General features: G+C 35.8%; 1 protein-coding gene across 1 annotated transcript; it reads left to right on the top strand.

Annotated features, from left to right (window-relative positions):
* Nucleotides 1-2,484: 2,484 nt before the first annotated feature.
* LOC142355327 (denticleless protein homolog) lies at nucleotides 2,485-23,551 on the top strand. The gene is made up of 3 exons (XM_075407533.1): nucleotides 2,485-3,097; nucleotides 13,971-14,665; nucleotides 22,852-23,551. The coding sequence occupies exons 1-3, from the start codon at nucleotides 2,513-2,515 to the stop codon at nucleotides 23,426-23,428; spliced, it is 1,857 nt and encodes a 618-aa protein (XP_075263648.1). The 5' UTR covers nucleotides 2,485-2,512; the 3' UTR covers nucleotides 23,429-23,551.
* Nucleotides 23,552-25,183: the final 1,632 nt, after the last annotated feature.

The following is a 25,183-nucleotide window of genomic DNA, read 5'->3' as shown; positions in this document are numbered from 1 at the left end:
TATCGGTCTTTTTTATGCGATTTTTCGCTTGACCGATTTTTCGTCTGACGCTTTCGACTTTTTGCCCACAAAAATGGGATAGACAGGTAGCGCCAAGCGGGCATTAAGTGCTCGAAGAGCCTTTCAGCTCTGTTTCAGCTCAAATTGTTTTGGAGACTTATAATTATGGTGTTAAGAGCGGTTCTTGAGGTTGAAGACACCCCCAACTGTTAACCCCCCCACAACTGCCCCCCAACCCCCTGCGCTGTTGCCCCGCTGTTGCGACTGTTGCCACCCCCATCAGCACCCCCCCCCCCCCCCCCACCATAGCTACTGACGAGCAACCGCTCGCTAAAAACACGCAAATTTATACAAATTTTCAATTTTTTTTCAAGCTTTTTGAAAATTTTTGTCAATTTTGTAAAAATTGTCAAATTTTTTAGTTTTATCAATCCTAGATGTCAAGGAACCAATTTTTTGATAATAGGTTACTGCACAGTTTCTAGTGGTAATAGAATGGTTTCAATATTTTGAACTTCGCGAATTTTTGCAATTTTTTGAAAAAACTTTTCTCAAGGTTTTTGAAAATTTTGTTGGTTATTTGGTTTATCCAGCCTCAAGAGCCAAAGAGCCTCCTCTAAGATTTGATGTTACTGTATAGTTTTTAGAGTGATGGAGTTTTTTCAAGATTTTAACACCACGATTTTTAGCACTTTTTTGAAAAAAAAGCATTTTTTAAATGTTTTTAACATTCATTGTCATTATTCAAGATTTTCAGCCTCAGGGTTCAGAAAACCTGCTTAGTGTTCGATAATATGCAGCTGCATGGTTTTTAGCGATAATGGAATGATTTTCAACTTTTTAATATCACAAATTTTATCAATATATTTTTTATAAAACTTGCAATTTTTTCACGTTTTTGACAATTTTTTTGTACTTTTATAGGTTCATCTAGCCTCAAGAGCCAAGGAACCTCCTTTAGAGTTTGATAGGAAGTTATTGTGTAGTTTCTAGATGCAATGGAGTGTTTTTAAAGTTTTTAACATTTAAGGAGTTTTAGCATTTTTTTGAAAAATTTTTGGCCATCTTCATATTTTTAAAATTGTCATTATTTTAACGTTTTTCCAGCCAGGAAGCCTCCTCCGATGTTTGATATTAAGCTGTTGCGTCGTTTCTAGAGTTAATGGAATGGGTATTATTATTTTAGTGACTCGAGTTTTAGAAATTTTTTGATAAGTTTTGAAAAATTATTGAAAAATTATTACCATGTTCCAAGTGTATGGATCTTTATGAGCCAATAAAACTGTTTAAGTCTTAAGATAGACATACAAGATGGTCTCTTGAGACAATGGAATGGTGTTCTGAAGATTTAATATCACGAATTTTAGCAAGATTTTGTTAAAACTTGCAATTGTTTTTAAAATTTTTGAATATTTTTGTCCTTTTCTGAGTTTAACGATCATTACTGGCCAACGAAGCTTTTTAAGTCTTGCAGATGGGGCACTTGACAAAAATCCAGAGCCGAAAAATGTTTTCGATCATTTTCTTTACTGCGAAATGTGGAAACTGTTCTTTGGAATTTTGCACTTTCAGTTTTTTATAAGATTTAAATACTAACAAGTTTAGAGAACTTGAAGTTGTAGAGTCGAATCTCATCATGAAAAAAATTCCTAGCTCTCTCTCGCTCTTACTGTGTTGGCTGGTGTTTCCTTCCTTCTCCATCTCCCTCACGTTTAATCTCTCTCTCTCTCTCTCAATTCTTTTGTTGATGCCGCACTTCAGCGGCTGTTATGTGGCGTGATGTCATCTTCTATTACCCTAATCTCAGGCCCCTTCAATCAAGCTAAAGCTAACCTCACTAGACAGTGGCTAGGTACTGACGAAGCCAGCTGGTCGTTTGAGAGCAATTCGCCCGATGTTAGTCGGTTATGTTTGTTATTTTTATGACTGGGCCGTCTTTTCACTGTCTGGAGGGGAACAGCTTGGAGTGCAGCATCCGGCTAAGTGCTACTCATCATCCCTTATGTTCCGACCTACATCCATCGTTGCCGGATGGTGTACACAGTCCTTTTTATTTTATTTAAATAATTTTTAGGATTTTTATATTAATAACAATACTGACTCTTAGCTGATTAATTTAACATTCGACAGCATGTGGATATCATTAAACAAATGTAATCCCTCCATAATAATATCATTAAACAAATGTCGTGTGCTCTTACTTTGCAGAGAAAAGTGCGGAACCTCTGCCCCTCAACTATTGCTCAGAAAATGAAGATGTTTGGAGCTAAAATGAGTGCAACTATTGTGTCGTACACAAGTGTGATTAACAAAAACCGGAGAAAGGCGTTCTTGGGACTGATTGTAACTGTAAATTGAACTTCATTTTATGTGGTGTTAAACTCGAGGCTTCGACCTAAATCATGCTCTATTACTACTACACATGCTTTGAAATTAATTATCAAGTCAAAAGTTAGACAGCACGGTGGTTGTAATTACAGCAACATCAATTTATCAGCGTTTTAGACCGATAATGGTACCACTAGATACTGTTTGGCGCGGCAGTGGTTCCACAGTGATGATTGACCTTGCCAGTAACGGTTCGATTATGGAAATGAAGTTTTCGCCGGTAAGATGTAACGCCAATTCAGTCCTGACATGCAGCGATCATGGTCTTGTACTAAATCAGAATTTTGGGCATGGTCATTTCAGCCGGAATAGTAAACTTCACGGAGAGGGCAAATTGCACCATAATATTGTGTTTGCCCTAGAATGGTGTGCAAACGATTCTTTTCTAACGGGATCTGCTGATAAGTCAATCTGTGAGTGGAATATCCATCAAGGAGTATTTCTAAGAAAAGCTGCTTTTTTGAAACACTCTAGTGGCGTCAAATCCCTGTCTATGTGTCCTGAGAATGTGAATTGTTTTGTTAGTGGAGGTAGAGACGGCAGTATGTTGGTTTGGGATAAACGCTGCTATAGTTCAACCGTGAATCTGTTTCAAGCGCACCAAATTCAGGTCGAGGAAGTTGGGAAGTACTACAGGAGCCCTCGCATCGGATTATCAAAAGCACATGAATCTTTTGAACAGTTGACGCAAGTTAGAAAAAGGAGCCGGGTAAGAAACTCGAATTTCTTACTGATAGTGGAGAATATGTATAAGTGCTATATAAATTCTGTGATCATATATCGTATACCCCCAGTTCCTGCAATAATGAGAGACTAGTTTGTGTGTGTGTGTGTGTGTATGTGTGTGTGTGTGTGTGTGTTTGTGTGTGTGTGTGTGTGTGTGTGTGTGTGTGTGTGTGTGTGTGTGTGTGTGTGAGAGAGAGAGAGAGAGAGAGAGAGAAAAATTTTCCAGTGGATATTGTGTACTCCAAGAATCTTCCAGCTCTAAGTAGTAGTAGTAAATTCCTGTTTAGGGAGAGAGAGAGAGAGAGAGAGAGAAAAATTTTCCAGTGGATATTGTGTACTCCAAGAATCTTCCAGCTCTAAGTAGTAGTAGTAAATTCCTGTTTAGGAAGTACATAAAGCATACAAAACGTGTTGTAGACGAAATGTAGTTGTCAGAAGTATGCTTTATTAGAATCTCTACTCGAACAGGAGCAGCAACTTACCGAAGTGGAGAAGTTCTTACTTCAATATTATATTTCAACGATTTGAAGAAGCTAATTATAGCTTTGTCCACTAGTATGTCTTCGCTCGACAGATTTACTAGACAGCTGGAAAAATCGTTTCCTGATGAAATATTAAAACTATTCTAAGCAGAAGGAAATTTTTGTAATGCTCATAAATTGGCAATTGTCAATAAACCATTAAAAAGCATTATCAAACAATTAAAAGCATAACCAGACTAAACATCAAAAGGGTGAATCTGGATTGTGAGGGCTTTGCTAACTATCGGCCAATACGGAATCTCTATTTTAAATCAAAATTATTAGAAAGAGCGGTTTTTGTGCAACTCACCGAGTACTTGAAAGCAATAATTTGTTTTGTAATTTTTGAACTGCTTATAGAACGTTTTCCTCAACTCAACTGCAGTAAAAACTGGAGTTGAAAAGTTACCAATGACATCTTCCTTAATTTAGAGTTAAAAGACACTTTCTATATTGGACTCGACTTATCCGAAGACTTTGATACACATGATACGTTTGTCGATTCTCCGCTTTTTAAACATCTACAGTGGTGGATCGCAGATTGTGTTGCCTTAAGAGCAGGATTTGAAGAAGGGAATACAAGGTTCGGTTTAATGCCCCTTGCTTTTAACCGGCTATTTGTTGCGATTAGAGTTTTTTTTAATAGCTGCGAGTCAAATATCTCGTTGCTGATATTACTCTGGTTTACTTTGTCTACGGTTGTACGACAACTCAGGAGGGTTTCGATTTAATCTTGAATAACTTGCAAGGTTGGTTTAGTGTCGCTAAACTATTGGTTACTAATAAAACACAATATATGAAAGTATTAAAAAAGAATTTTGATGCTGATCTCAGGCGTTCTAACTATGGATTCCCATTTTGAATGTAAATTTTCGATAGCATTTTATATAATAACCTTTTCTTGCCAAGTATTCAGTTGGGTTAGTTTCACATCCTAAGTCTTACCACCCTTTAGTTTGGTTTTCGTCCTGTGTTTGATCAGAATTTACACTCAATTGAGAAATATGCATATAGGCTGATAATCTTATTGTCACTCGGACGCCAACGTCAAGACTCACCAAGCAGCTACATTATTTGTTGCTGCAGACACTTGTGATTTTCAATATCCGTTTTGGCTGCTGTTTGTTATCACTGAGTTTCAGAGTGTTGATACACAAATATACACAGAAAACTTACAAGATGCCAGAATATGTACAGATATTGGAATTCTTGCTCTTGGCTTCCAGACAGAGATCATTTAACCATGCATGGAACAGACTAGCACTCAATTTGAAGCTAATATATGAGCTTGCTTGTATCAAGAGACTGCGATATTTTTAGTGAATAGCGTGTATTAGTGCGTTTTTGAGCTTTCAAATGGAGCGTTAGCTTGATAATTTTGAAAATTGAAGCAAAATTTGGAGCGAAAGAGATGTTGCCAATTTTTGTAATGAATCTTCTTTTAACATCAAAGTGAGTTATGATTGCTTGCATAAGGCAATTGGCAGCACTTTGTGATCAAATGACTACATTCTTATCCGTTTGAATTTTTCCATATATGTCAATGTCCTGCCTGATTAGTCCTAGTGAAAGATAACTCAAAACAATGGTCAAGATCAGAATCAATAATTCATATCAATTAATTTCCCTAGGACCATTAAAACTGTAGTTTGAGCATTTTATTTATCAAAATTTGTTTAATGAAAAAGTGGCAGTGCTTGAAATGCAAGGTATTGCTGATCATTACCCAGTTAAAATAATGCTGTCAGTAAAAATTGAGCGAGAAAATACCAGAAAGTTTTTTCGTGATATTAGTTTTACAAAAAGCCCTAGTCTTGTACTTGAATATAAAAAATCATTGCTACAACTTATACAAGCCAATAAGTATATATCAAAATAATTGTCCTTGCTCAGCTTTCAGCGAATTCTCTCGACTTTTCCGTGAAGTAACTGATTTTTTTGCTCCAATAAGAAATGCAAAGAAGAAATCCAAAATGCCCTTATGGTTTAAACGTTTAAAGAATTTACGAAGCAATCGAAACGAGGCACACTCCAAATGGAAAAGAGAAAAGGAAAACACGAATCTACTTGAGAAGTTTAGAAATCGAAGACATTTGCTTGAGCAGGAAAGAAAAATGGCAAAAAGATCCTTCTATCTGAATAAATTTAGTTCTTGTTTCGAACTTCTAAATGAGTTGAAAGGCAAGTCTTCAAATTCAACTAATATACCGCTTCTGAGCTCGAGCTTCAACAATAAAATTGAACCAACAGATGAAGATAATACAAATTTGTTCAATAGATTCTTCGCTACTATTGGATATAGCATAAGTAAACACCTAAAAAAGCCTTTTACTCAGAATTTTCTATCTGAAGAAACCTCTATGTTTTCTAGGGAACAATGGGAACTACCAGGAAGCCATCGCTGAACTGACTAGGAAATTTGGCAAACAACAGCATTTTGCTGCTGTATACCTGGATCAATTGGAGAAGATTAGACGCACCAAACTCTTTTGTCAGCTTCGCGTCTTTCTTGAGGAGACTAGTACTAACCTTCCGGCTTCTTCACCTTTTTGAAGCTGATCTTCAGTAATTTTGAGATTGGCCTGAGACACTGAACGCTACCATGATAATCAGAAGCCAAGTTTTGTCGCAACCTAACATTATCATTTTTGCTGGTTCGATTGACTCATACGCAGAAGCGTGCGAAAACATCTCTCCACAGCGAAACGAGAGAACAATTCAAGAAGGCGGCAACAGATGTGTCGTGTCACCTCTGCTCACAAAAACACAACTTTGGTCGATTACCCGCATACTTGGACAAGTCAAAGATGACCGACAGGTTTGTGTGAAGAGGTTCAGTCTCTGCCCTAACTGTTCAAGAGCTCACGAATACGGCTCCTGCCAATCCAAAACAAGGTGCCCTGCGGACATATGCAATGGCTTCCATCACTCTTCACTTCATAGGACAGATGAGAGGCCGCATCAACAAAATGCAAAAAACAATTGGGAACTGGAATCAAACTTCACAAAACAATAACATCAGAAACCACACCAACCAAGAGCAGTCAAAATATAGACGCCCTTTTAATAATGAGAGCCAAAGGCAACAGACGGGTTCGAACTACAACCATCAGAATGGAAACCAGAATCGGCGAGATAGATTCAACAACAGAACTTCAAACAGGTGCAACTAGAGTCGAAACGGTTTTCACCATCAGCAGATGAACCGCTAAACAATAACAATAGACAGACAGCAGAATTTTGTTCAGCGCACTGTAGCCCAGAAGGTGGCAGCTGCTCCGCAACAAAACTACACTTGCAACAACCAACAAAACTTCATGTATCAGACCCGAGATAGTTGCAGGCGATAGCATACCAGTAACTCTTTTCAAGTCCTCTTTGCATTGAGACCTACTCATTGCTGGAAAGCGGCTGTGAGAAAACACAACTGAGAAGGTTGTCGATACACTTCAAATTCAACAACCCTGTGACATAATCTTGCCATTAGCATCACGTAATGGTGAAAATTCCGTTTAAACTGCAGATGTCATGATCGGTATAGGAGCTTTGTACAGCAGTTGTCCTTTGATTAGAATCACTGTGAAAGCAACAGCAATGGGGGAGTTTGGGGTGCTAAGAATTCAAATTGAAATGTTGAATGAGATCAGCAGAGAACATTGTCCCCTTCAGAACATTAGTTCTACAACAGTAGGGGACAACCGGATAAGAATACTGCTTGGAGCAGATGCATTCACAGCAACAGATTGCAACTGCACCAGCTGGCCTACCATACGGAATTCACCCTCTGCTTAGTTGGACACCGACGGGGCCATTCTCCAGAAGTATACATAGAAGAGGGCCGGCGAATCAACCAACTCAAACATACTCTTCAGTTATATCAAGAGACAGCAATACAATTGCGATGATGATCTCCAGTTTTCTGGACAATTGAGGCAGTGAACTTCAATCAGTGCCTTTCCAAGGCACATTCTTTGGATAACAAATAAGCTGTGTCCATCCTCATTGATATCATAAAACAAGCTGTTGGCAGATACGAGATTGGACATGCATTGAGAAAAGACATCACTCTCCATTACAACTACTTCATGGCCAAAGTTCATTTGTACACTCTGCAATGGAGGTTGGATATAGGTTGGATAGAGGTTGCGCTTTGAGATAACAATAAAATAATTGGATTAAAGCTACATCTCAACTGCAGACCCTAGTTTGAGACACTTGGTTTGGTATCTTCCTCGTCACCCATTGATCAACCTACAGAAGCCAGACAAAATTTGAGGAATCACAAACGCGGTTTCGAAATATGAAGGAATCTCACTTAATGATGCTTTGCTGACAGCGCTGGATCTACTTTGCAAACTGCCCCGCCTCAGATAGTACTCAGTAGCAGTCACAGCGGACATCCAAGCAATGTTTATGCAGATTGGCATCCAGCCAGAAGATCAGGATAATCTACCTTTTCTGTGGACCAAGGATAGCGCTGAGAAGATCTTCAAATAAAAATAATTAGTATTTTGAGCCATATGTTTACCTCCCTGTGCAATGTTTGTTCTGCAGAAGTGTTCGGATGACCATAAACAAGAGCATCCAGAGGCATAAATTAGTCGTGCAGCAGTTCTACTTGTCTGATTTCATGAAGACGTACACTTCTGAGGAGGATCCCAGAAGTGCAGAGGATATCAAAATTTTGATGCTTGCAAAACCGAAGCTTCTCTACACAGGTCAAACAGCTGACTTGGAGCAGATCTAGCTGGGTTCTGTGAGAGCAAGTTGACAACAACCATCAGTTAAAAGCATTTTTAGACAAAGAACTGCAAAACATGAATGGATCCAAGCAGAGACAGATGTTGTAATCTGCCAACAAAATCAATTGATGAGCTGTTTGAGGTTGATATTGTGTGGGTGCATCGAATCCGGCGTCATGTTTTATTGCTTAGTCTTGTTACTAACAGCTCTCATTTGCTTTTAGAGATAATGATTGTCAGGTGGTCATAAATTAGTCCAATCCTTTGAATTTTATTTCAAGACTTGTCCTGCAGTTTTTTTAAGATCTGTTCACATTTTCATGATTTTTGAAGTCAAATGGGAGTAGTGATTTTTGTCACGTCAAAACAGTAAATGAAGCGAAAAGCGACTGGTTTTACGGCGTGAATTTTTTATCGAATTTTAAAGTAGAGTGAGAAAACGGTATTTGAACAAAAATTCGCATTCTCGCTAGTGATCTTTTGTTCGCATGCGGCAATTTCACTTTGATTTTTACTGTCTTCGATTTTTTGGATTGCATTTTTTCCTTAATGGGTTTCCCAATCCATCCATTCTAGGCCTAGTTTATTTGTTTAAACCAAATTTCACTTTCGCTAGTGAGTTTTGGTTTACATGCTGCGTTTTGTGCTGATTTTCTGTTTTTTTTTTAATTTTGGTATCTGATTTTTTTGGAAATGGTTTTTGCAGTTCATTCATAGTCCTAGTGAATCTAGTCTTTTGTTTAGTCTATAACAACTCCTTGAATTGTTCGTCAGGACTTGTCCTGCTATGTTTTTTTATTTCGTCGTCTCGATTTTTGTTATGACCATGTGGCGTCAGAACCACTTCAAATCTGCTTTTTGTTCATTCGTTCATGCAATTTCAACTGAAGTGCGTGTGTGACGTCATTTTTCGCTCTTAGTGGAGCGAGTTTTTGTTCATTCGCATGATTAAATTTTTGGTCACACTTGACTTACCTCACTCTCAAAAATGACTTCTCACTTTGAAAGCACACCATGACTGTGGACATCAGGAGTGGAACACAGGGAGGCTTACCTGTAACAGAACTGACTCAACTGATGATTGGGTTGCAAAAAGTACTGAGAAGGCTGGGAAAATACTGTTTCATTTGCAGATTATGGAAGGCAGACGTGAGACCAAATATGGCTGATCTGCCTGAGTTCAGATTTTCAGATGTCCTTGTATGCATCTGGAAATCTGAACTCAGGCAGATCAGCCATCTTCGGTCTCTACCTTTTTTGTCAATACCGGAATGGACATAATTGGATCTTTCTACATTGAGGACGAGAAACCAGACACTCAGATGCACTACCTCTGTTTGTTCACATGACTGGTCGCCAGAGCTGTCCACTTAGACGTATGCCATGATCTCTCAACCGATTGTCTCCTCGTTGCCATACATGGATTTGTATCACGACGTTGGTCTGACCTCATTGTGACTGACAATGGCGAAAATTTCACTTGAACCAACCCAGCAATGAAATTATATTTCCAGAGAAACTACCAGCCAGAGAACGAGTACATCAGACTGCAATTAGCTCAACGGAACATTCACTGGACTTCCAACTCACCATTGGCACCACACGTCGGAGGAGTATGAGAGAGGTTGATACAGACCGCAAAGAGGAGTCCACTAATAGTGAGGCAGTCGAAAAAGAACACTGTTTTCGAGAGAGTTGTTGCAGAGGTCGAGACAGTTTTGAACTCCTGGTCATTCACGCATGTGGGCTGCAGCATCTCAAATAGGGACTAGCTACTCGTAATCAGATCCTCCTTCGCAGACATCTCATGTGTTAGAAATCTCTTCTATTGTGAACAACAAACAGAGGTTCTCCGCCAAGGACTTCAAGTTGACGCAGACACTACTTGATAACTACTGGAGCAGGTTGCTAAAGGAATGTCCCCCAGCTAAACAAGAGAACGAAGTGACAAAATCAAATGATGAGCTGGTTGAGGTTGATATTGTGTGGGTGCCTCGAGTCCGTCTTCATCTGTTTTATTGCTTAGTCTCATTACTAACAGCTCTCATTTGCTTTTTAAAAGTGAGATAATAATTCTCAGGTGGTTATAAATTAGTTCAATCCTTTGAATTTTATTTCAAGACTTGTCCTGCAGTTTTTTAAGATCTGTTCACACATGTTCATGATTTTTGAAGTCAATTGGGTGTAGTGATTTTGGTCACGTCAAAACAGTAAATAGAGCGAAAAAGTGAGTGGTTTTGCGGCGTGAGTTTTTTAACTCTAATTTTAAATTAGAGTCAGAAAACGGTATTTGAACAAAAATTCACATTCTCGCGAGTAATTGTTTGTTCACATGCGGAAAGTTCAATTTGATTTGTACTATTTTTTCGATTTTTTGGATCGCATTTTGTTCCTTAATGGGTTTCCCAATCCATCCATTCTAGGCCTAGTTTATTTGTTTAAACCAAACTTCACTTTTTCGCTAGTGAGTTCTTGTTTACATTCTGCGTTTTGTGCTGATTTTCTGTTTTTTTAAAATTTTTTTAATGATTTTTTTGGAAATGGTTTTCGGAGTTCATTTTTAGTCCGAGTAGTTCCAGTCTTTTGTTTAGTCAATAAAAATTCTTTGAATTGATTGTCAGGACTTGTCCTGCTATGTTTTTTTGTTTCGTCTTCGCTGTTTTTGTTAGAACCATGTGGCGGCACAACCACTTTAAATCTGTTTTTTTTTTCATTCGTTCATGCATTTTCAACTGCGTGTGTGACGTCATTTTTCGCTCTTAGTGGAGCGAATTTTTTGTTGATTCGCGTGATTAAATTTTTGGTCACACTTGACTTACACCACTCTCAAAAATGACTCCCTCACTTTGAAATTGACTTTTATTTACATTAATTCACAAAGATAAGGTCAAATAAATTTGTATCACTCTAAATGAAGGTTATTTGAGAGCAGCTAATAGAGGCAGCAAAAACTTATACAGGTTTTTAATCAAAATTTAACATATCAGCCTTCAGTGAAAAGATGAATTTTTTTGGTCTGTCTTTTTTACTGTTTTTTTTTGAGACTGCTGATCTACGAAGCTATTCCGGCTATTTTCTTGCAGTTTTCCAGCTATGTTTATGATATTTTGGTAAAATTTGACTATTTAATGCCTCCGAGAAGCCAAAATGGAGTGGTTAGTTCCGTCAATATAGAGCAGAAAAAGTAGCAGAAATGCCTCCGAGAAGCCAAAACGGAGTGGTTAGTTCCGTCAATATAGAGCAAAAAAAGTAGCAGAAATGCCTCCGAGAAGCCACAATGGAGTGCTTAGTTCCGTCAATATAGAGCTTTTAAAACCACAATTTCTCCAAATTACTTTTAGAGTAAAATCAAAAATTCTTGTATGACAGAATTCTAGTTTATGTGAATTTTATAAGTGGTTTTCAATATTAATTTACACAATTACATATTGATATGGTTACGTGATTTTGACCCACTAATCATCCGAAATTTTTTGATTTTTGCCATACCTGTAAATGTCTTTTTAGTAGCCACAAAATGATAGCTGTGGCTCTAATTGGGCTTCTCTTGGCCACTCGAAGGGGAGTTATGGTGATCTATTTTTTTGTCGTCGACTTCTCTTTTCACATGATGCGAAGTCAATTGCCACACGTGAATCAAGTCTTTAGGGCAATCTGCTGTGCAGAGGTCAAAAGCAGAGCGAAACAGGTTTTTGTTGTGCATGCAGTATTCTATGAGAGTTTGAAAAATTTTTTATTAAGAGTGATTTTTTCATCACATGCGGCTTTTTCAAAGCGGTTTTTTTTAGTTGTAACAGTGTTTGTCTCATATATTTCAGCTAGTTATACAATTTTTTTGCAGTATATTCTACCATGTGATATAAAAAATATACTTTTAGACAATCTGGGCTAACTTTGCCATCCAACCCTGTGGAACGCTTTTTTTAGCACTTTTTAGGGCCTTCATTTTTATAGCAATTGGGGCTTTTTATGGTGCAGCTTAGTTTCCTAGTCTATTTAGTGATGTTTTGATTTGATTAATTTTGATTATGAGGTTTGTTCTTTAAAGAAAATGGAGTAATTTGAATCAACTTTTGGTTGATTTTCAAAATTTGGTTTTTGCATAATTCTTCCGATTGAGCTTTTGATCTGCCGGTTTCGGAGCTTTTTGAGCTAGAGTTTTTTGTTTGCAAGTTAATCATCGACAGATATTTAATAAGTTTTGCTTCTAAAAGTGGACAATTCAAAGCTAAATAGTGCAGTTAATATATTGTAATAGAGCATGCAAATTTGTAATTTTTCTTGTTTTTTTTTCTGAATTGTTGATTACTATGTATCTGACAGGCAGGCCGTGGGTAGGTCACTGGTGGAGTAGAGAAAAATTTTAGAGAGTTTTTGCTGAATAATGGATTGGAAGCAGCATTTCGTGCAGTTTTATAACCAAAAAAAATTGTCTCAGTTTTCTCCATGTGGACCGTTTTCTAGTTTTTTTTCTATTTTTATTCGTTATTTGACATCTTTATAAGAGGTCGGTTTTACTTCAAGTTTTGGGCTAGCGCATTTTTTGAGTCTCGACTTGTGACTTAATTAAGTCGAGTTTTTATGATATTTTACCAGATTTGTTTTTTCTCTATTTCTTGTTTTTAAAAATAACCACGAGTAAAGGCGGATTTTGGTTGATCATTATTTGGCTGGTGTCTATGCGAGTATCTACTTCGAGTCGCTTTTGGAGTTTTTTAGCTATGTTTTAATTGTCAAGATTTTTGTTACGACCATATGACGTCACAATCACTTCAAATCTGTTTTTTGCCCATGCATTCGTTCATGCAATGTCAACTGAATTGCGTGCGTGTAAATTCTCAAAAATGACTTCCTTACTCTGAAATTGACTTTTTAATAGCCGACCTCATCTCCGAAGCAGGCTATTATAGCGCTCCTGTTTTTTAAAATTCAAAAAACTTGAATTGTTTTGGGGCGCTGTCTTTTAAAGATCTGTTCACACATTTTCATGATTTTTGAAGTCAAATTGGAGTAGTGATTTTGGTCACGCCGAAACAAGAAGTGGAGCGAAAAAGCGAGTGGTTTTGCGGCGTGAAATTTTTTCGCTTTAAATTAAAATTAAAGTAGAGTGAAAAAACGGTGTTTGAACAAAAATTTGGTTTCTCGCTAGTACATTCCAATTTGCAGTTTTATATTCATTGAACGAACACTAAAAATACAATTTTTTTTTCTACTGCTGACTAAATAGAGACCGTTATGAACATTTCAATTGCGTATACATTTGTGCTGCGCCCTTCATATGGAAAACGATCTAACTACTCCTGTTGTATTTGCTCATTTTGTTCTTTTTATACAAAACTACGCCTCTAAACACCATGTAAGAACAGTGAGTAGCTCAAATTTATTTTAGCCCAGGTAACAAATTTATATCCCCTGTCTTATTTCCAGACTTAGCATGCATTAGGTATTTCAGCTTATTTTTCTTTCAAACTCTCAGAATTGCTTTCGCTTCTCTTCTATGAAAATAAAGTTCTCCTCTAAAATAAAATTTATCGGTGACATGATCAATATCAACGTCAGTGCAATAATTATATTTAAACGTAATAGTTTTCAGGTTTCAACCTCGAACAGCAACGTCGACAGTCTAAATGGAATCACGTGTGTGAAGTGGCTGAAAAATGAGCGAATCTTGAGTACAGCTGCAGCTCACAGTTGTGTGCTTGGATGGGACATTCGAATGTGTCCCAAGACGTCCTTACAATGCAGTGAGACATACGGATACAATGGCTCGTCTCTAAAGAGAGTCGGATTCGGATCTATAAGTGTCAGTCCATATCAGGATTACTTCATCACAACTTGCACCGACAATTCTATTTATGAATACAATCTAAATCTATCATCTCAATCGGAAGACTTCTGCAGAGTGTATTATAACCCATCTGGTGCTAGCTATTTCACAAAAAGTGACATTGACCCCACAGGTGACTACTTCATTTCTGGGTCATGTGAGAACAGAGCGTACATCTGGAAACGAGGATATACCAATGAGCCAATTGGGTCACTTTCAAATTCAGTCCATAATGGAGAATTGCAATGTGTGGCGTGGAATAAATTCGATCCGCTCAGTTTTGCGACCGGCTGTGAAGCAGGATTCGCATCGCTCTGGTCCCACAATTCTTATTTGGAGAGCATTGACGGGTTTGAGTCAGTATCTGGAACACTGGATTTCTCAACAAACTATAGCCCTCCTCCTGACAACATCTTTAACGAGGTTGTCAATAGGAGGCATGGTTTGATTTCTAGAAAAAGGTTAGGAATATCATTCGACCATGCAGTTCATTCGACCCGTAATCCCACACACTCGACCCTCTTAAGACCTTTTCCCTCCGCTCAGCCCCCTCTCAATTATGCGTGAGCTAGCCTCTCCAAGACGCAGCTAGCTACTGACGAAGACAGCTAGTACCAGTTTTTAAAAGTAATCCGCCCGACTTTAGTCTGTTGTTTTCAACAGTTCTGGATGTTTTCATTTGTTTAAGAGTTAACAAGGAGGCTCGCACATCAGTTGCCACCTTCCACTTAAGCGAATAACCAGTAGACAATGCTTCCTCTAATTTTAAGCAAAATGTAAATTATGCATTCTTGTAAACAAGCTTTTAACAACAGCAAGAAAGAATTGGCAACGTAACAATGAACTAATGTTCGCAAAACAAAATTGATGAGTTTTTTTTTACGAAATTTTGTCTAGTCAAAGCCATTGAAAACAATAGCTAAAAGTTCCGCAAGAAGAGTATAACAATAAGTGCCCGTAAAGAAATTAATTATATAATTATTTAGATATATTATATATCTTTAAATATTTAATATAAGATAGAGTGCGAAGCACGCATACAAATATTATATACAAGAAACAGTTTTTCGTCCAAAAAATTTGAACGGATGACCCCTTAAATTGTCAAAAATATCTTGAGAATCGAGTTAACGATGTAAAAAAATATCCGAAAACCTCAATGGAAAAGCTGCAAAAAGGGTGCAAGAAATTTGGAACGAAATTGCTGAAGGCGTTATAAACATGCATATCGATAAAAAGCAACTCAAAATATTCCAACGTTTTTTTCAGAATTTTAGACTTTTTTACAGGGAATCCCAGACCAACATATGTGGTATCAAATTAATACTCTCTGCGTCTAGAATTTCACTAGAAAAAAAAGTTTCAAGAATTCTGATTTTTTGGAGTCAGTTTTAACACCATTTTGGTCACAATTTTGGGTCAATTTAGCAAAATTTTGACAAATTTTTCTAAAAATTTGTTTTCATTTCAATCATTTCGTCTAACATGCGGCTTATTCGAGGGTATATAAGGAAAACAGTTGTGTTATTACTAACTCTGTCAATATCTAGAATTGAGATACATTCGAAGAATTCTTTTTTGAGAAAACATTCAAGTCAAAATTGAGGCAAATTACTACCCTTCTTTAAATCACTTGATATTTGTTTTTGGATTGAAACGTTTGAACGATTTTCCAACTTTAAATAATCTTACGAAACACAAAAAACAAGAAGAATATAATCTTTCAAGATATACAAAATTTCAATTTTATCAGTTATTCTCATCAAAGTTTTTTTGGATGGTTTTATTCCCTCATTCTAATAAATGAGCAATTAAAAAGACAGTGTTCCCCAAAACAATTGTTGTGAAATTGGTAACTTCCTTTTGAGGCTTGTCCACAATCGATACAATTAAGATAAAGAGTACCCATGTAATTTCGGTGTGAATTAACGCTTAACTTTAGATACCTAATTTTCTGTTTTTACTGTAGTAAAAAGTTTCACATCAAACAAACAGGGAAACAGTTGTGTTATTACTAACCCTGTCAATATCTAGAAACGAGATAAATTTGAAGAATTCTTTTTTGAGAAAACTTTCTAAGTCAAAATTGAGACAAATTACTACCCTTCTTTAAATCACCTGATTTTTTTTGGATTGAAACGTTTGAAGCGATTTTCCAACTTTAAATCATCTTAAGAAACACAAAAAACAAGAATAATAAAATCTTTCAAGATTTACAAAAAACTGAAATTTTATTTTTTCAGTATTCAGACGTTTTGTTCAACCTTGCATTTTATCCAATTAATATAAAAGCAGAAGTCTACGATTCTGTTGCTTAGAATTATCAACACATCTCCGTGTTGCAATGCTCCGGTTGTTGCAATTAAAAGAAAATTGCGTTTACTTATACATCTTTTTTGAAGATCTGACACATTTTGATTTTCGTTTATCGATGCGTACAGGTATCAAGAAACGAGTAACTTTGGGGCGTCAAAAGTTAACCTGCGCAAAAGCTAATTTTGTGGGCCAAAACAGGTTTTCTCTAGATTTCTGCTTGCGTTTAGCTTTTTGGCTACCTTTTTTGTTTTCTGTCTAATTTATTTTTTTCACAGCTGTCATGAGAAGCGTAATTGCATTTCATTTTTTCCTAATTTCAAATGGGCTGGTCAGTTAATGAGATTCGTATGAAGCTTAGCGTTTCGTTGAAAATTAGTCCGTTTTTTTAATGTTTCGCATTATGCGGAGCAAAAACTTTCATTCAGTGTTTTTTCAAATTTTGGATTTTGATCTATTTTTTTTGAAATTATTGACTTACAGTTTAAATTTCAATTGTTTTCACCCAAAATGGAGTGCACGTGGAATACGCCTGTATTAAGCAATGAGCCGATAGTCAGTCTGAGTGTAGATTTTTTTTCCTTTTCCAAATTGCCTTCACCAATTACTATGTTCTTATACATGTCGACAACCTTTGTTCAGAAATGAAATTTTCAGTTTTTTCTCTAGTGACTTATGGATGTTTTCAGCTCGTTTTCTTTGGATTTCGTCTTGTAGTCAGATATTTTTCAGGATTGATGCGGTCTATACAAATTAGTCTCATCTTCTATTTAATTTTTTATGGTATGTAGCTAGCAGTCCTATTGACTTTAGTCATATTAGTTCAGAAACGAATGCAGGTCTTTGAGTTTTTCTGAAGAAGTTATTTTTGTCGTTGTCGAATAAAATCCATTAATTTTAAAATTTATTTGTAATTATGGTTTTCTTATGATTTCCGAACTTGTAATTTTTCAACGTTTTCGATACCGCAGGTATCTTTGTTTTCTCTCTCTCTCTCTCTCTACCTTCCCTATCAGGATTTGTGTCGCAATTTTGTTTATACAACTTCTGCAATTTTATCAGTTATTCTCATCAAAGTTTTTTTGGATGGTTTTATTCCCTCATTCTAATAAATGAGCAATTAAAAAGACGGTGTTCCCCAAAACAATTGTTGTGAAATTGGTGACTTCCTTTTGAGGCTTGTCCACAATCGATACAATTAAGATAAAGAGTACCCATGTAATTTCGGTGTGAATTAACGCTTAACTTTAGATACCTAATTTTCTGTTTTTACTGTAGTAAAAAGTTTCACATCAAACAAACAGGGAAACAGTTGTGTTATTACTAACCCTGTCAATATCTAGAAATGAGATAAATTTGAAGAATTCTTTTTTGAGAAAACTTTCTCAGTCAAAATTGAGACAAATTACTACCCTTCTTTAAATCACCTGATTTTTTTTGGATTGAAACGTTTGAAGCGATTTTCCAACTTTAAATCATCTTAAGAAACACAAAAAACAAGAATAATAAAATCTTTCAAGATTTACAAAAAACTGAAATGTTTGTTTGATTTTATTTTTTCAGTATTCAGACGTTTTGTTCAACCTTGCATTTTATCCAATTAATATAAAAGCAGAAGTCTACGATTCTGTTGCTTAGAATTATCTACACATCTCCGTGTTGCAATGCTCCGGTTGTTGCAATTAAAAGAAAATTGCGTTTACTTATACATCTTTTTTGAAGATCTGACACATTTTGATTTTCGTTTATCGATGCGTACAGGTATCAAGAAACGAGTAACTTTGGGGCGTCAAAAGTTAACCTGCGCAAAAGCTAATTTTGTGGGCCAAAACAGGTTTTCTCTAGATTTCTGCTTGCGTTTAGCTTTTTGGCTACCTTTTTTGTTTTCTGTCTAATTTATTTTTTTCACAGCTGTCATGAGAAGCGTAATTGCATTTCATTTTTTCTTAATTTCAAATGGGCTGGTCAGTTAATGAGATTCGTATGAAGCTTAGCGTTTCGTTGAAAATTAGTCCGTTTTTTTAATGTTTCGCATTATGCGGAGCAAAAACTTGCATTCAGTGTTTTTTCAAATTTTGGATTTTGATCTATTTTTTTCGAAATTATTGACTTATACAGTTTAAATTTCAATTGTTTTCACCCAAAATGGAGTGCACGTGGAATACGCCTGTATTAAGCAATGAGCCGATAGTCAGTCTGAGTGTAGATTTTTTTCCTTTTCCAAATTGCCTTCACCAATTACTATGTTCTTATACATGTCGACAACCTTTGTTCAGAAATGAAATTTTCAGTTTTTTCTCTAGTGACTTATGGATGTTTTCAGCTCGTTTTCTTTGGATTTCGTCTTGCAGTCAGATATTTTTCAGGATTGATGCGGTCTATACAAATTAGTCTCATCTTCTATTTAATTTTTTATGGTATGTAGCTAGCAGTCCTATTGACTTTAGTCATATTAGTTCAGAAACGAATGCAGGTCTTTGAGTTTTTCTGAAGAAGTTATTTTTGTCGTTGTCGAATAAAATTCATTAATTTTAAAATTTATTTGTAATTATGGTTTTCTTATGATTTCCGAACTTGTAATTTTTCAACGTTTTCGATACCGCAGGTATCTTTGTTTTCTCTCTCTCTCTCTCTCTCTCTCTCTCTCTCTACCTTCCCTATCAGGATTTGTGTCGCAATTTTGTTTATACAACTTCTGCAATTTTATCAGTTATTCTCATCAAAGTTTTTTTGGATGGTTTTATTCCCTCATTCTAATAAATGAGCAATTAAAATGACAGTGTTCCCCAAAACAATTGTTGTGAAATTGGTGACTTCCTTTTGAGGCTTGTCCACAATCGATACAATTAAGATAAAGAGTACCCATGTAATTTCGGTGTGAATTAACGCTTAACTTTAGATACCTAATTTTCTGTTTTTACTGTAGTAAAAAGTTTCACATCAAACAAACAGGGAAACAGTTGTGTTATTACTAACCCTGTCAATATCTAGAAATGAGATAAATTTGAAGAATTCTTTTTTGAGAAAACTTTCTAAGTCAAAATTGAGACAAATTACTACCCTTCTTTAAATCACCTGATTTTTTTTGGATTGAAACGTTTGAAGCGATTTTCCAACTTTAAATCATCTTAAGAAACACAAAAAACAAGAATAATAAAATCTTTCAAGATTTACAAAAAACTGAAATGTTTGTTTGATTTTATTTTTTCAGTATTCAGACGTTTTGTTCAACCTTGCATTTTATCCAATTAATATAAAAGCAGAAGTCTACGATTCTGTTGCTTAGAATAATCTTTACATCTCCGTGTTGCAATGCTCCGGTTGTTGCAATTAAAAGAAAATTGCGTTTACTTATACGTCTTTTTTGAAGATCTGACACATTTTGATTTTCGTTTATCGATGCGTACAGGTATCAAGAAACGAGTAACTTTGGGGCGTCAAAAGTTAACCTGCGCAAAAGCTAATTTTGTGGGCCAAAACAGGTTTTCTCTAGATTTCTGCTTGCGTTTAGCTTTTTGGCTACCTTTTTTGTTTTCTGTCTAATTTATTTTTTTCACAGCTGTCATGAGAAGCGTAATTGCATTTCATTTTTTCCTAATTTCAAATGGGCTTGTCAGTTAATGAGATTCGTATGAAGCTTAGCGTTTCGTTGAAAATTATTTCGTTTTTTTAATGTTTCGCATTATGCGGAGCAAAAACTTGCATTCAATGTTTTTTCAAATTTTGGATTTTGATCTATTTTTTTTCGAAATTATTGACTTATACAGTTTAAATTTCAATTGTTTTCACCCAAAATGGAGTGCACGTGGAATACGCCTGTATTAAGCAATGAGCCGATAGTCAGTCTGAGTGTAGATTTTTTTCCTTTTCCAAATTGCCTTCACCAATTACTATGTTCTTATACATTTCGACAACCTTTGTTCAGAAATGAAATTTTCAGTTTTTTCTCTAGTGACTTATGGATGTTTTCAGCTCGTTTTCTTTGGATTTCGTCTTGCAGTCAGATATTTTTCAGGATTGATGCGGTCTATACAAATTAGTCTCATCTTCTATTTAATTTTTAATGGTATGTAGCTAGCAGTCCTATTGACTTTAGTCATATTAGTTCAGAAACGAATGCAGGTCTTTGAGTTTTTCTGAAGAAGTTATTTTTGTCGTTGTCGAATTAAATTCATTAATTTTAAAATTTATTTGTAATTATGGTTTTCTTATGATTTCCGAACTTGTAATTTTTCAACGTTTTCGATACCGCCGGTATCTTTGTTTTTTTCTCTCTCTCTCTCTCTCTCTCTCTCTACCTTCCCTATCAGGATTTGTGTCGCAATTTTGTTTATACAACTTCTGCAATTTTATCAGTTATTCTCATCAAAGTTTTTTTTGGATGGTTTTATTCCCTCATTGTAATAAATGAGCAATTAAAACGACAGTGTTCCCCAAAAACAATTGTTGTGAAATTGGTGACTTCCTTTTGAGGCTTGTCCACAATCGATACAATTAAGATAAAGAGTACCCATGTAATTTCGGTGTGAATTAACGCTTAACTTTAGATACCTAATTTTCTGTTTTACTGTAGTAAAAAGTTTCACATCAAACAAACAGGGAAACAGTTGTGTTATTACTAACCCTGTCAATATCTAGAAATAAGATAAATTTGAAGAATTCTTTTTTGAGAAAACTTTCGAAGTCAAAATTGAGACAAATTACTACCCTTCTTTAAATCACCTGATTTTTTTTGGATTGAAACGTTTGAAGCGATTTTCCAACTTTAAATCATCTTAAGAAACACAAAAAACAAGAATAATAAAATCTTTCAAGATTTACAAAAAACTGAAATGTTTGTTTGATTTTATTTTTTCAGTATTAGGACGCTTTGTTCAACCTTGCATTTTATCCAATTAATATAAAAGCAGAAGTCTACGTTTCTGTTGCTTAGCATTATCTACACATCTCCGTGTTGCAATGCTCCGGTTGTTGCAATTAAAAGAAAATTGCGTTTACTTATACGTCTTTTTTGAAGATCTGAAACATTTTGATTTTCGTTTATCGATGCGTACAGGTATCAAGAAACGAGTAACTTTGGGGCGTCAAAAGTTAACCTGCGCAAAAGCTAATTTTGTGGGCCAAAACAGGTTTTCTCTAGATTTCTGCTTGCGTTTAGCTTTTTGGCTAACTTTTTTGTTTTCTGTCTAATTTCTTTTTTTCACAGCTGTCATGAGAAGCGTAATTGCATTTCATTTTTTCCTAATTTCAAATGGGCTGGTCAGTTAATGAGATTCGTATGAAGCTTAGCGTTTCGTTGAAAATTAATTCGTTTTTTTAATGTTTCGCATTATGCAGAGCAAAAACTTGCATTCAATGTTTTTTTTCAATTTTTGGATTTTGATCTATTTTTTTCGAAATTATTGACTTATAGAGTTTAAATTTCAATTGTTTTCACCCAAAATGGAGTGCACGTGGAATACGCCTGTATTAAGCAATGAGCCGTAGTCAGTCTGAGTGTAGATTTTTTTTCCTTTTCCAAATTGCCTTCACCAATTACTATGTTCTTATACATGTCGACAACCTTTGTTCAGAAATGAAATTTCAGTTTTTTCTCTAGTGACTTATGGAAGTTTTCAGCTCTTGTTTTCTTTGGATTTCGTCTTGCAGTCAGATATTTTTCAGGATTCATGCGGTCTATACAAACTAGTCTCATCTTCTATTTAATTATTTATGGTATGTGGCTAGCAGTCCTATTGACTTTAGTCATATTAGTTCAGAAACGAATGCAGGTCTCTGAGTTTTTCTGAAGAAGTTATTTTTGTCGCTGTCGAATGAAATTCATTAATTTTAAAATTTATTTGTAATTATGGTTTTCTTATGATTTCCCAACTTGTAATTTTTCAACGTTTTCGATACCGCCGGTATCTTTGTTTTCTCTCTCTCTCTCTCTCTCTCTCTCTCTCTCTCTCTCTCTCTCTACCTTCCCTATCAGGATTTGTGTCGCAATTTTGTTTATACAACTTCTGCAATTTTATCAGTTATTCTCATCAAAGTTTTTTTGGATGGTTTTATTCCCTCATTCTAATAAATGAGCAATTAAAATGACAGTGTTCCCCAAAACAATTGTTGTGAAATTGGTGACTTCCTTTTGAGGCTTGTCCACAATCGATACAATTAAGATAAAGAGTACCCATATAGTTTCGGTGTGAATTAATGCTTCACTTTAGATACCTAATTTTCTGTCTTTACTGTAGTGGAAATTTTCACATCAAACAAACAAGAATGTTGCATCCACTGTTTATCTTCAATTTTTTAATGAGTTTATGTAACTTTTAATGAACGATGTGTTTAGGCAAAATCTCCAAATTGTTACAAACGAAACAAAATTATCTTCCGTCTCACCTGAAAAGAGAGTCGAGCCAACAGATTGTCAGCAACCTATCACGACACCCTCTAAGCCTATAAGTTGTCCGGGGTTGAAAGACCTGCCTGATTTCGTGAAAGAGACGCCAAAGCGACACCAAAGCCACATTCCCAAGACACCTTCGAGTTGTCCTCCTTTATTATCACAACCATCAGAGCCTGTTGTGCTTACTCCAAGTCCTAGAAAACAGTTCATGTCAAATTTCCGCTCCGCTTTCAAGTTACACAGCAACTCAAAACAAATTTCATCATCGAAAAAAGCTAACAATGATAAATGGTCAACACATTCGCCAATCAATCAATTGACAAATTCTAAAAGACGATTAATTCGAGGAGAACAAAATACTCCGCTGAAAACTAGTATTTCAGTACCAACTAAACTGTCGCCTATTCCCGAAATTTTTAGGCTAAGAAATGCTTTAAATATTGATAGAGCTAACCCTTCAAATGCGAATGGTGCTAATAAAGAGAATCTAAATGTAAAAAGAAAGCTGGAACAATTTTGATTTTATAAAACGTTTGTGGAGTTGTTTTGTTGTACGCATTTTCATGTTGTTTTTGGTTTTTAATTAGTTGAAAATTGGTTTTGTGTGATTTTATCATGAATTGACTAATTGTGAAGGTTGAAATGTTTTGAGATCCAAAGCCGCTGTTGTTTGTAGAAGAAATCTTTTGTGCCTACTGTGACCCATAATAATATATAATGGATCGCGTAAAGTTTTGTGATTAAAGAGATTGCGTGGAGATGATAGATGATAGTTGCTAATAATACCAAAGCTGCTAAGAATGTTGGAAAAATTTTCCAAGATAAAATTTTGTTTACTAGCAATGGAAGTTGAATTCATCGCATGCTTTGTTTGCAGTGAGTTGTGCGAATTGTTTCTGCCAACAGTCTTTGAGATAGGAGTCTTAGAATAAAACATTTTTAATTGCTCTCAAACGACGTTTGTAACAGTTATATTAGTGCTGCTGGTCCTTTTTTAATGCGATTTATTGTACTATTTTTCTCGTCTCGATGTTTTCTATCGTCTGACCATTTGACTTTTCCTTCTCGAAAACGGTAAAGTGTTAAAGCCTAGAGGGCATTACGTTCTCTGACCCTTACGGCTCACTAGTCTCTTCTCTATGCAATTCATCAAATCTGTTTAAGCGACTGAAATTCATTGTGCGAAAGCCGCTTCTGAAAGTTTCACCCCCCTCCCTTACTACAAGTAGTCATACGCCCTCCCTTACTACAATAAGCTGGGGGAACAAACGGAAAAGATCCGCGTCTTTATATAACGCTATCAATTAACAATAAGTTGCGATTAAACAATTAAGTTTTGCCAACCAGATTCAACCAACCCAATTGTCTTGACTGAATTTGAGATTTTAGGCCTTTATTTGTTCCAGCCCTCCAGATTTAATTAATTAACAATAGCTATCAGCTATTTGATGTTGAGCTTTCCTATCCCCAATTTTAAATTCTTCTTTGGTTAGGATACATTCGGAAATAGAGTTCGTTCCGGGGAAGTTTGACGAAGAAATCTGTATTTGAACAGCTTGAGGAATCACTGTGCTGAGATAAGATTCGTATCATCACTTTTCATTGCGCAGTTCAGACTACAATCTCCATCTATTAGTCTTTGAATCTTTTATAAATCAGATCCAACCTTTTAGTATCTAAGGTCTACTATTAAAGTCATTTTATTCCTTTTTGTAAACAATTCTTTTTAACGTTTGTTAAAAACAACGTCCTTCCGCAGTCCAAAAAGTTGTGAGGCAAGCAGATCCCTTAGTCACAAAAATAGTCGTTAAAAAGGAACTATAATTGTTTGGTGACCATCAGAATCCTTTTGTGCTAAACAACAGAAGGCCAGCGAAGTGCACGGCGACGCATATGATAAAAAAAGAGTTGTGGAAGAGAAGGCATGTTTTTGTGCCATTTGGAACCAACAGTAGATGCAACAAAATCTCTTGTTGATACATTGCTATTTGGGAGATAGTGGAAATGTTTGGAAGCAATTGCATGAGATTTCAGGAGTGTGGCGACTGCGTTTCATGTAATTCTGATTACTCTGGCTCTACTGCAGCTTTAGTCATCTGAGGATTGGGAAAGCTGCTTCAGAGCTACCCAAAAGTCCACAGGAGGCAGCGGATGCTACAAGAAAGATTTCAGGAAAATGCAGAAAGTCCCAGGGAGAACAACACAGTAAACAGGAAGTGGTAATAGCTGTGAAGCGTGATTTTGAACATAACTCAAGGAAGAAACTTCTTTGTTG

This window comes from Convolutriloba macropyga, unplaced genomic scaffold (assembly GCF_964194025.1).
Source record: "Convolutriloba macropyga unplaced genomic scaffold, txConMacr16.3 SCAFFOLD_2992, whole genome shotgun sequence".
Taxonomy (NCBI): domain Eukaryota; kingdom Metazoa; phylum Xenacoelomorpha; order Acoela; family Convolutidae; genus Convolutriloba; species Convolutriloba macropyga.
Note: the sequence above shows the minus strand (reverse complement) of the source record. Positions and strands in the feature narration are given on the sequence as shown.